Below are 11,961 nucleotides of genomic sequence, written 5' to 3'. Positions count from 1 at the left end.
AATGATCATTGGGTGAGGAAGGATGGCATTCCACGAGGTGAGAATTATTCACGCCTTAATCGTTGGATATGTGCTGCGTTGCGGTGTGGTGTTAAGGAAATTGATGCAAATTTGATGTTTGAAGATACTTACACTTTACCGAGTCTTCTGTTTACTTGCCAGACATTGGTGACACTGAAACTGAATATCAATTTTGATTTGAAGGTTCCGGCCAATGTTCATTTACCAAATCTGAAGACGCTGCATTTTGCATACTCTGAATTTATAGATGGTGGTTCAGTTCTTAGGTTAATTTCCAGTTGCCCTGTCCTAGAAAATTTGGAATCCATTCATTGTGAATTTCGTAATATAAGTGAGCTCAATATCCATAAGCTTTCACTTAAAAGATTGGTTTTAGACTTTGGTGAGTTGTATGTTGGTTCTCACAGAGGTTTCAATGTCATCGAGATCAATGCTCCAAATCTGGTTTATTTCAAATATGTTGATGGAATGGCTGAAGGATATACTTTAAGTGAAATGAAATCTCTAGAAAGAACTCATATTGAAATCACTCTAACGGATAGCGAGGACCTTGAACGTGCAGCAAATCTTCTTCAGGGAGTTTGCAATGTACAGTCCCTTTATTTAGCTATTGAAGATGACTCTAAAATGGTTAGTGTACGTAGTAATATTCAAGTCTATCTTTTCTTTTAACATTATATTATAGTTCCTTTTTTTGTGTACAGCTTTTTCTGGCACCTCTTGATCCAATGCTTGCATTTAACAACCTTGTTGAGCTGGAATTTCGTAATTACTTGAATGATGATTGGCAAGGAACGTGGATTTTGGAGTTTCTGCATTGCATGCCTAATCTAAAGACACTTGTCCTGGATCTCCTGAATCTGGTATGAAGGCTTCTCTAAATACCATTTAAGATTAAGTGTACAAATTGAACTCATTAATCGACCTTGGTGGTAAAAGAGTGTCGATCTCCCTACAGGTTCTAGGTTTGAGCAGTTGCTTGTGTTTGATTTGTGTGTTGTCAACAGTCGAGAAAGATTCTGAACAATACTATTTTGTAAATTCAATTACAAACTTACTAACTTTTTTCTCTTCCTTTTTTGTATGCTTAGGCAAGTACATCGGAAGGCTTCAGGTCACGGCGTACAACGGTGCCTCCGTGTTTGTTATTTAACATCGAGGAGATTGAAATCAAATGATTTGAGAACGAGAAGCATATGTTTGAAATGTTAAGTTATTTCTTGAAACATGCATCAGTGATGGAGAAGCTCATAATTAGGGACATGGATGTGTGTGAGCAAGAGTTTTCGACTGTCATCGTTATGTCTCTTCTATTTTGTATCGTGTTAGAAACACTTCATTGTCCTCAATTGGTTTGGCGGTTTTGTATAGCTATTTTTGTTGGGAATTAAATGACAAATGCTACGTGATATTATTGTCATTGTTTTAAAGTTTCAATTTTGTCATTGATATTTGCTGTTAATATATTGTACTTATTCAATATGAAAGGCATAATGAGGAAAATATTATTAATGACAAAATACAAGGTTAAAATGTTGGGCGTAATGTTAAAAAATTATCACTTTGGTCATAATTTTTTTAACACTTACACTCTTAACATTTTATTTGCGAATAAAATGAACCATGTTTGGATAGAATTTGAAAAAATTATATTATCATTTATCTTTATTTCTTCACGATGATAATCTGCACCTACATAATAAATTTTCTTTGTTATTGTACACCAAGTATGAGAATATCGTACATATCATTAATTTAGACTGAATCGACCTAAATCCAACTGGATTAAATTAGATTGAATCAAGCTAAATTCAATCATTCAAACCGAACCATCGAACATGACATGTTGACTTTGATTGACCTATTGATCGATTTGATCAGTTGATTGTTGATCGATCTGACTTGTTGACTGTTAACCACCACCGTCGACCATGATCGTTGATTTTCGATGTTAATTTTTGGGTTGACTTTAACTTGATATTTTTTGACTTCTTGAATTCGATTTTGTTATTTGTTTTGTTTGATTCTAACCTAAGCTTTCATTTACCCTCCGCACTAACTATTTACTTTTTCTAATGCATTTACTATTTGGATTTGAGACTTACATATGATAGTTGTTTATGAAGCTAACGGTGAAAGATTGCGAACCTTTGCTCGAAAAGATCAGACAACGGTTGCAGCACTGGTCTGGTAGAAATCTTAGCTACACGGGCAGGCTTGAACTAATTCGCTCAGTCCTGTTCAGTGTCTGCAATTTTTGGTGCAGGCAACTAATTCTTCTGGCTTCCATTCTTAAAACAGTGGATCAATTCTGTTCCAGGTTTTCTGGAAATGAGCTGATAAATCAGCAGCCGGTGCCAGAGTCAGTTGGGAGAGCATCTGTCTTTTGAAGTCTGAAGAAGGTTTGGGATTGAAAAACACTTCTATCTGGAACAGAGCTTGTATCATAAGCCTTATTAGAAAGGTTCTTGCAGGTGATGGATCATTATGGGTAGCATGGATTAATTCTTATGTCCTTACGAATCATGATTTCTAGAATTTTGAAGCAGGTTCAAACGTCAGCTGGAGTTTTCACAGAATTTTAAAGTTGAGACCAATTGCTTACCCTATTGTTACGTTTGCTCCTCAGCCGATTAGGGAAGTCTGGGACATGATTCGGACGCAAGGCATTAAAGTTCATTGGCATAGATTGATTTGGTACCCTTTGCATATTCCAAAACACAGTTTGATCTCTTGGATGGCATTATTGGACAGATTACCTACTAGAGATCGTTTGCGGAGAATGGGGTTATGTTCTGATTCTATATGCGTAAGCTGCTGCCAATTTCAAGAATCGCGGGATCATCTTTTTTCTCAATGTTCTTTTGCTGTTGGACTTTGGAAAGCTATTTTGAAGCTTAATGGTATGTCTTATTCTCCTCTCACTTGGGAAACAATGGTCTCTTGGGCAAGCACTTCCTGGAAAGGGAAGTCTCTAATCACCACTTTGCTGAATATTTCTTGGAACGCTTTCATTTATTCCATCTGGAAGGAACGAAATCAACATATTTTCCAGGGTCGATTTAGATCGATCGATTCTTTGCTTAAAGATATAGTCGAAGCTGTTAGTATTAGACTAAGGGGTAAAGCTATAGATAGACTTGATAGTACTAATTTTTATCTCTGTAATGCTTGGGGTATAGTCTAACCAATCTTTGGTTCTTTTTGTAATTGGGATGTCTTGTTGTTGTTGATTGGTTGTAGCAACATTGCTATTTTGGGTAATAAACTGTTGATTTATCCAAAAAAAACATAAAAATAATAATTAAATAATTAGTTAGCCCATATATGCATTTAGATAAGTAGAGCTCAAACAAAAATTTCGGACGAAAATGCGTATCTACACTTTTGTTCTAGCCTCCACGAGCTCAACATCATGAAGATCAATTACCTTCGAGCAAGGCCCACAATAGTAGGTCTCGTGATATTTTGTTATTAAGCCCACAGCAGCAGTCCTGTTTGCCTTACTGTATGTTCCATTAATGTTGGTTTTAATGCATTCATCCATCGATCTAGTTTAAATAATTTCTCTTTGTTATCGAGAAAGAGTGAATCGATGATCAAAGAGTAGAGCAATTCGATTGAATAATCTTGATGTTCTTATAAATAATTTATGTCAATTGTAAAGTATTCTCGTAAATATTTTATTCATTCGATTTTAATTATTCCATAGAAAAATAATGCTGCTCGTGAAGTTAGTCAAGTCGAGTAGCTGCATAACCCCATCCAGCCATTCAAGACACTATGCACTATGGGCGTTATGAATTCTTGGATCCCATGAACCAAAGCTAAGGACTTCTCTTATACTCAAACAATCACGAGGTGAAATCTCTGATTCAAATGGAAGAAGTAGGTCATATTAGTTTAGGAATAAACAAAGAATAAAGAGATAATCAGAAAACGTGGAATTAAATACTGAACTGAAGGATTTGGTGTCAGTTAAACAGTAGAAGAAACGGGGACAATGACAAACCACTGCAGTTAAAAGAAAAGTTCTTAGTGACCGATACTGGACTATTTAAAGATATCAAGCTTTGAGGGGGGGGGGGGGAAGGTAAACAACAGAGTTGCATGCTAGCCTTATTGTTTTGAATTTGTCTTTCAAATATTTCACAACAGTTTTGTTTCCCTGCCTAAAAGTGTCATCCGAATGTTGAAAAAAAAATCAGACAAGGTTGCACTAATAAAGCGAATTGGTTAAAGAAAGGATTATTATACCTAGAGGTTTCGGGTCTGAGCACACCCTCCGTAAGGGTATTTGGCCGTTCATTGTCGAATGGTTCAAAGTCTTTAAAATAAATATTACTATTGTAATCATCTGGAACTAATAAAAAAAACAGACAACGTTCCACATGTTTAAGTCAAATATAGAAGAATGGAGGATTGTATTCTTAATTTAACCCTTAACATGTTTAGGTCAATCCAATCCTGAAACACTGGTTCATATTAAAAACTGTGACTATGAAGTGGATATTAGGACCATAACCTTCTCTTTTTAGCATGTAAAAACCTTGGGATTTATACAAGCCGCAACACACTAGGGTAAATAAAGTTCATGAAAATCTTCTACTTCACATTACTAATAAGAACATCATTACATCAACATGTGCTCAATAGAGAAAACAAGTAGTCATAACACCTATTTACGGGGTTTTACTTCATAAACTGTTTCTCAAGTCAATTTATGCCAAATATTAACTGTAGGATAAATTTCTTGGCATTTGCAGTCGACGTAAGCTTCTTCATTTCAGATGGGACTTCTTGTAGTTGCACGTCTCATTTTCTTTGGGTCTAATGGGCTTAATTCTAGCACGAACGACTGTATCCAAATTAAACCCAAAACGTTTTAGGCCGATAAGAACCTGATTTTAACTAAAGAATTAGACCCTGTTATGAAGACCAACGAGGAAGAAGAAGGTAAGAGAAAATTAGAGATGAAACGAGACAGTAAAGAGCTAAGAGAACAAAGTGGAAACTAATTGCTGAGCTGAAGGATTGGGTGTCTGGTAAAGCAGCAAAACACTAGAAAAAACGGGGAAGGACGAACAGAAACCTCTTCTGCTTGAAGAAAGGTATGGTTTCAGATATATCGGTGACTGATAGTGGACTTAGAAACAGAGATTGGTTAATTCAAAAAGACTTGAGTTGTAGGAATTGTTGATATTAGATTGCAACATGGCCGAGCGTGTAGATTCTGTGGGTGGCTCAGATAGGATAAGTAGTTTGCCTGATCCTATCATTTGTCATATTTTGTCCTTCCTTCCCATTAAAGATGCAGTTAAAACCTCAATTCTTTCACCCCGGTGGAGGTATCTTTTCGCTTCATCAATTTCTATCCTTGATTTCAATAGTTGCTTATCGCATATGTCGTCGCCTACTGAAAATGATAACAACTTCCTGAATTTTGTCGATATATTATTTTCCAACCCCAAACAGCTAAGTTTAGATTGCTTGAGGGTGAATGATCATTGGGTGAGGAAGGATGGCATTCCACGGGGTGAGAATTATTCACGCCTTAATCGTTGGATATGTGCTGCGTTGTGGTGTGGTGTTAAGGAAATTGATGCAAATTTGATGTTTGAATATACTTACACTTTACCGAGTCTTCTGTTTACTTGCCAGACATTGGTGACACTGAAACTGAATATCAACTGTGATTTGAAGGTTCCAGCCAATGTTCATCTACCAAATCTGAAGACTCTGCATTTTGCATACTCTGAATTTCTAGATGGTGGTTCAGTTCTTAGGTTAATTTCCAGTTGCCCTGTCCTAGAAAATTTGGAATCCATTCATTGTGAATTTCGTAATATAAGTGAGCTCAATATCCATAAGCTTTCACTTAAAAGATTGGTTTTAGACTTTGGTGAGTTGTATGTTGGTTCTCACAGAGGTTTCAATGTCATCGAGATCAATGCTCCAAATCTGGTTTATTTCAGATATGTTGATGGAATGGCTGAAGGATATACTTTAAGTGAAATGAAATCTCTAGAAAGAACTCATATTGAAATCACTCTAACGGATAGCGAGGACCTTGAACGTGCAGCAAATCTTCTTCAGGGAGTTTGCAATGTACAGTCCCTTTATTTAGCTATTGAAGATGACTCTAAAACGGTTAGCGTACGTAGTAATATTCAAGTCTATCTTTTCTTTTAACATTATATTATAGTTCTTTTTTTTTGTGTACAGCTTTTTCTGGCACCTCTTGATCCAATGCTTGCATTTAACAACCTTGTTGAGCTGGAATTTCGTAATTACTTGAATGATGATTGGCAAGGAACGTGGATTTTGGAGTTTCTGCATTGCATGCCTAATCTAAAGACACTTGTCCTGGATCTCCTGAATCTGGTATGAAGGCTTCTCTAAATACCATTTAAGATTAAGTGTACAAATTGAACTCATTAATCGACCTTGGTGGTAAAAGAGAGTGTCGATCTCCCTACAGGTTCTAGGTTTGAGCAGTTGCTTGTGTTTGATTTGTGTGTTGTCAACGGTCGAGAAAGATTCTGAACAATACTACTTTGTAAATTCAATTACAAACTTACTAACTTGTTTCTCTTCCTTTTTTGTATGCTTAGGCAAGTACATCGGAAGGCTTCAGGTCACGGCGTACAACGGTGCCTCCGTGTTTGTTATTTAACATCGAGGAGATTGAAATCAAATGATTTGAGAACGAGAAGCATATGTTTGAAATGTTAAGTTATTTCTTGAAACATGCATCAGTGATGGAGAAGCTCATAATTAGGGACATGGATGTGTGTGAGCAAGAGTTTTCGACTGTCATCGTTATGTCTCTTCTATTTTGTATCGTGTTAGAAACACTTCATTGTCCTCAATTGGTTTGGCGGTTTTGTATAGCTATTTTTGTTGGGATTTAAATGACAAATGCTACGTGGTATTATTGTCATTGTTTTAAAGTTTCAATTTTGTCATTGATATTTGCTGTTAATATATTGTACTTATTCAATATTAAAGGCATAATGAGGAAAAATATTATTAATGACAAAATACAACGTTAAAATGTTGGGCATAATGTTAAAAAATTATCACTTTGGTCATAATTTTTTTAACACTTACACTCTTAACATTTTATTTGCGAATAAAATGAACCATGTTTGGATAGAATTTGAAAAAATTATATTATCATTTATCTTTATTTCTTCACAATGATAATCTGCACCTACATAATAAATTTTCTTTGTTATTGTACACCAAGTATGAGAATATCGTACATATCATTAATTTAGACTGAATCGACCTAAATCCAACTGAATTAAATTAGATTGAATCGAGTTAAATTCAATCATTCAAACCGAACCATCCAACATGACATGTTGACTTTGATTGACCTATTGATCGATTTGATCAGTTGATTGTTGATCGATCTGACTTGTTGACTGTTAACCACCACCATCGACCATGATCGTTGATTTTCGATGTTAATTTTTGGGTTGACTTTAACTTGATATTTTTTGACTTCTTGAATTCGATTTTGTTATCAGTTTTGTTTGATTCTAACCTAAGCTTTCGTTTACCCTCCGCACTAACTATTTACTTTTTCTAATGCATTTACTATTTGGATTTGAGACTTACATATGATAGTTGTTTATGAAGGTGACTCGATCTCATCCGAACAATCACTAATAGATTAAAATTTGCCTCCTATTCAGTTTAACTGCAACTATTCAACTAGAGTTACACGTAAAATGACATAACCTAAAAAACTGTGATTTTCTGATATCTTAGAATGAGTTATTCCAACATTATCATGGACTGAGGAGGAAAAGAGATTTGTAATCAACCGAGTAAAGGGAAAATAGTTGTGGCATGAATTATTAATGTGTTGAAAGGATTCAAACACGAGCTGGAGTGCCACGGGTGTAAGCCCAAAGTGTGACTGAAGGGAGAAGCCCACTTACTCTTAGCATCACCCAGGGAGGGTCCAATAGAAAGTAGTCCAACCGAAGCCCAACAAAATCAAGGCAAATTGGAGTCCAAGAAGCAGCAACCAGCCTGCACAAAAGAGACAAAATTAGCTATTATCAGGACAACTGAATTACTTGCAACTCTGTTAAACAATATTATTCTAAATATTTAGAAATGAAAATTACTTCTCAGAAATCAAAAACTCTTCCCTCTTTTAATTATCCTTCTTTAAATTACTGAAAATCAAAGCTTGATATAATTTTCATTTTATAACATCAATTTCATTGAACACGGCTAGTTGATGTCGCAACCACGAAGCTGAAAAGACTGGTAATATTGGAAGCTGCTGCCTAAGCTATCCTCCATTACTATCCGACGTGACAATATACAAGAACATAGTTGTCAAATAACAAAAATAAATGCACGGTTAACTAAGCGTGTCTACCAAGCATCTTCTCCTTCATTTCTCATTACCTCCTTAACTCTTTATCCAATTCTCCCCCCCCCCAAAAAAAAGAAATTCCTCGAGCCCTCTCTTTCCTTTCAATGGAGTTTTTTTTTTTTTTACATTTCTAGGTTCGATCAAAGTGCTTCACTGCCTCTCATTTATATATATATATATATGCTTTCACTTTTTTTTTCCTTTTGGACACGGATATGCGATTAACTGCTGATTGTATATTACTGACTCTTTATGTTGATCCGCAGATAAAAGAGGTGACATCTACTGTTTGCTCGACGCAGCTTTCAAAGGAGACTTGAATAAAGTACTGAATCGTCAGTTTCTTTATGAGATTTGAGAGTTTATTAGATTGTCACTTACATCACTGTTATTTTGTGTGTCTGTGAACGTAGGGTTGGTGTACGAGCTTGATGTGGAAGGCGATTTGGCAGGAAAATTGCTGCTGCTAAGGAAGATAATGGCCGCAATGCACTTCATGTGGCGTCGTTGGGTGGAAGAACGCATATTCTGAAATATCTCGTCGGCCAACTGAAAATGGATGTTAACGTCAAAGATGACGAAGGTATGCCTTGTTTTTTATTCCAGTTTCGCATTTCCTAAAGTTCTTTTGTATATATCAACTTTTAGTTATTTCTTCTGGTAATTTTATTGTTTCTGTTTATATGCTTTAAAATGAAGTAAGAAGAACGTAATCATAATATTTGATTCTAAATGAAAGTGCACATTTGGTTGAATAAACGATGCTTTTTTGGTAGGTGATACTCCTTTGAATTGTTCTATTGAACGGAATCATTTTCCCACTGCCGTTTACCTTATTGACAATGGCGCAAATCTGAACGCAATGAATAAAGAGGGGGTCACTGCTTTGCATCTTGCCGCTATGGAAGGTGAATCTTTGATTTTATATAGCATGCAGTTATTTTCCTATTGCTCGGTTTGTTTGTAATCTATTTACAATTGCCAACTTTACGAAAATTTTACATATTTCAGTTACCGATTCCCTTTGCTTATTAGTGGTCTTTTCTGAAGCAAGTATCCCTTCATTCTACTACTTTCAGTTGGGAGAGTGAACATAGTTACAGTATTCTCTTCGCATGATCCAATGATGGAAAGAACATTATGATGTTTTGCAAGTTACATTTTTAGTTGTTCATCCTTTCGTTGAGCCAGATTAGTATAATATTTTTGATATTTTGGTTGGAATGTTGTAGGACCTAAGAAACTTCTTCAGTTGCTAATTTCAAAACGTGCCGAAGTTGATGCTAACCCTGCCGCTGGCACACCACTGCAGCGCGCAGCAGCTGTTGGCAAGAAGGATTGTGTTAAGGTTTTGTTCGAAAACAATGCAAATGTAAGAACTAAGGATAAATAACGTATGTTCTTTTTCTTTTTTTTACAACAATTTTCTGGTTTCAGTTCTTAGGCTGGTCAGGTAGGTAAAGTGCCAACTTCTATCTTGGACATGGAAAATCCTTTTCTTTCTCCGATTTAATCTTCTGCTGTATAGTTCTAAAATGGAACCATAGAGGATTTTACTTGGTATGAGACAAAGACATATGTTTAATAATAACTTTACTAATTCCTGTGTTTTATTTTTGGACAGCCAAATATATGTTCCATTTCTTTGTCTACTGTCATATAAATGACGTTTAAAGTTTTCTTTTGTAATATATTACAGGCAATTAATTGTAATGACATGGATGCAACTTTGTATTCTAACCGAAGCTTGTTTGGGCCCGCCTGGAAGATGGTAAAAATGCATTAAAAGATGCTGAGAGGTGTGTACTGCTAAGTCCCTCCCGGCCAAAGGCTTACAATCGGCTTGGAGTTGCCTTGATGTTGTTGAAGGTGAGCTAACTATGGGCAAGTTCATTTATAAAACAAAATTAATTGAGACGTATCCGTCTAATTTGGGTATCAACATAATGCTAATTGCAGGATTTTGAAAAGGCTGCGGATGCATTTTATGATGGTTGGAAGCTTGACCTGGAAAACAAGGAGCTTGAAAACGCTTTTCGGTAATAGTTTCTTTGTGTATAAACTCAAATCAGTAAACATTGTGGGTGGTAACAAGTGAATGCTCATTTTCGTGTTATTGTTTTAATTAATACTTGTACCTTCACTTTTATCTTCAACCGACCCTTTTATCTCATATTTTTTGTTTACAGGGATGCTATTGAAGCTCAACGCAAGCATGGTTGAAGACGACAGACATTTTACTATGTTTCAGTGAGAACTTTTAACTACCTTTTGATTATTTGATTGTTGTTCCCCGTGGGTTAGGAGTTGCCTTAAAAACATTAGCTGCTATTTTGGTTGTTCTAGTACAGTACTTAAAAACCCCGTGGGTTAGCAACTTCTCCGTGGGTTAAAATTTATATTAAAAGAAAAAACATCTGATCACGAGATTCAATACAAAACGTTGCCGTCGCGAAATCCCGCTAAAAGAAGGAAGAAATGCACTTGTAAAAAGCTCGCATCGGTCTCGCTCTCTTGCTTTACTTAACTTTGCTCGAAAGTCGAGAATCAGCTAAGAATCTTTTCACGAGACCTCTCTTACTCTCTCGCTCCAATCAGATCTTCGTTAACTTCAGCAATGACCTCGCTATCCCTCTTCACGCCTGTGTTATTCACACGCGCCACCCAATCTGGCTACATGCGTCGCCCATGGCACGCGTTCCTGTCATTCTCATCCTTTGCCCGCCCCATATCAGCTGGCGACGCCACCGCACGCTACTTCCCCTATGCCATGAGAATCCTAGCGGTCCTCTTACTCAGCCTGCTATGGCATCCAATCTCCATGATCGTCTTCTTGGTCGTCTTCGTCGCCTGGTTCTTCCTTTACTTCTTCCGAAACGATCCCTTGTATATTATAAACCATCCGATTGACGACCCCATCATACTGGCGATCCTCAGTGTAATTACGGTTGTAGCTCTGGTTGTCATCCACGTTTGGTTGAACGTGTTGGTTTCCATTTTGGTTGGGACTTTCATGGTGGGAGTACACGCTGCGTTCATGGGAACAGAAGATTTGTACGGTGAAGTGGACGGCATCGATGGCGGACTGGCTTCGGTTGCGGGCAGCCCCGCCCGAATTGGGTACTCCCTCGTTTAAAATCCAAACAACTGATTTAAACGGTGAGTTGATTATTTGCATACAGTGGTTTGAAAGAAGAAGAAAAAGAAGCCTTTAAGCGGGAAGCCTAGTAAGTCCAAATCTAAAATAATTAACTGATAAATTAAATATTGGTAGTTAGAGAAAAAAACCTCAAACCGGTAAACGAAATATCTATACCAAATTTAAAAAAAAAAAAGTCGGTACCAAATTTGTAGTTAGTTATATGGGTTTTTTTACCCATGTACTCCAAATATCATTGTTATTTTTCAATATACCCCATATTTTAGATTAACTGCCCAATACTCCATTTTCCAGTTATTCTAAAATCAATCAACTAATATTATTATAAATTTTAAGTTATTCAAAATATTATTTAAATTGTTATAGTTTTATTTTA

At 36.2% G+C, this 11,961-nt stretch overlaps 3 protein-coding genes and 1 long non-coding RNA gene across 4 annotated transcripts; all 4 read left to right on the top strand.

Moving 5' to 3' along the window:
- The first annotated feature begins 4,972 nt into the window (after window positions 1–4,972).
- LOC120167677 (F-box/LRR-repeat protein At3g59200-like) lies at window positions 4,973–6,906 on the top strand. The gene is made up of 3 exons (XM_039176621.1): window positions 4,973–6,171; window positions 6,247–6,405; window positions 6,636–6,906. Exons 1-3 carry the CDS (start codon window positions 5,236–5,238, stop codon window positions 6,720–6,722), a joined length of 1,182 nt encoding a protein of 393 aa, XP_039032552.1. The 5' UTR covers window positions 4,973–5,235; the 3' UTR covers window positions 6,723–6,906.
- Window positions 6,907–8,851: 1,945 nt separating this feature from the next.
- Window positions 8,852–9,886, top strand: LOC120167756 (ankyrin repeat domain-containing protein 23-like). The gene is made up of 4 exons (XM_039176674.1): window positions 8,852–9,008; window positions 9,202–9,333; window positions 9,658–9,797; window positions 9,863–9,886. The coding sequence occupies exons 1-4, from the start codon at window positions 8,981–8,983 to the stop codon at window positions 9,884–9,886; spliced, it is 324 nt and encodes a 107-aa protein (XP_039032605.1). The 5' UTR covers window positions 8,852–8,980.
- A 302-nt stretch (window positions 9,887–10,188) lies between these two features.
- On the top strand, window positions 10,189–10,721 carry LOC120167721. Its single transcript, XR_005520069.1, has 3 exons — window positions 10,189–10,294; window positions 10,385–10,464; window positions 10,615–10,721. It is a non-coding gene; the product is annotated as an uncharacterized LOC120167721 (long non-coding RNA).
- A 208-nt stretch (window positions 10,722–10,929) lies between these two features.
- LOC120167672 (PRA1 family protein E-like) lies at window positions 10,930–11,613 on the top strand. The gene has a single exon (XM_039176613.1). The coding sequence runs from the start codon at window positions 11,043–11,045 to the stop codon at window positions 11,559–11,561; it is 519 nt and encodes a 172-aa protein (XP_039032544.1). The 5' UTR covers window positions 10,930–11,042; the 3' UTR covers window positions 11,562–11,613.
- The last annotated feature ends 348 nt before the right edge of the window (window positions 11,614–11,961 follow it).

Source organism: Hibiscus syriacus, unplaced genomic scaffold (assembly GCF_006381635.1).
Source record: "Hibiscus syriacus cultivar Baekdansim isolate YM2019G1 unplaced genomic scaffold, ASM638163v2 tig00111693_pilon, whole genome shotgun sequence".
NCBI lineage: Eukaryota > Viridiplantae > Streptophyta > Magnoliopsida > Malvales > Malvaceae > Hibiscus > Hibiscus syriacus.
Note: the sequence above shows the minus strand (reverse complement) of the source record. Positions and strands in the feature narration are given on the sequence as shown.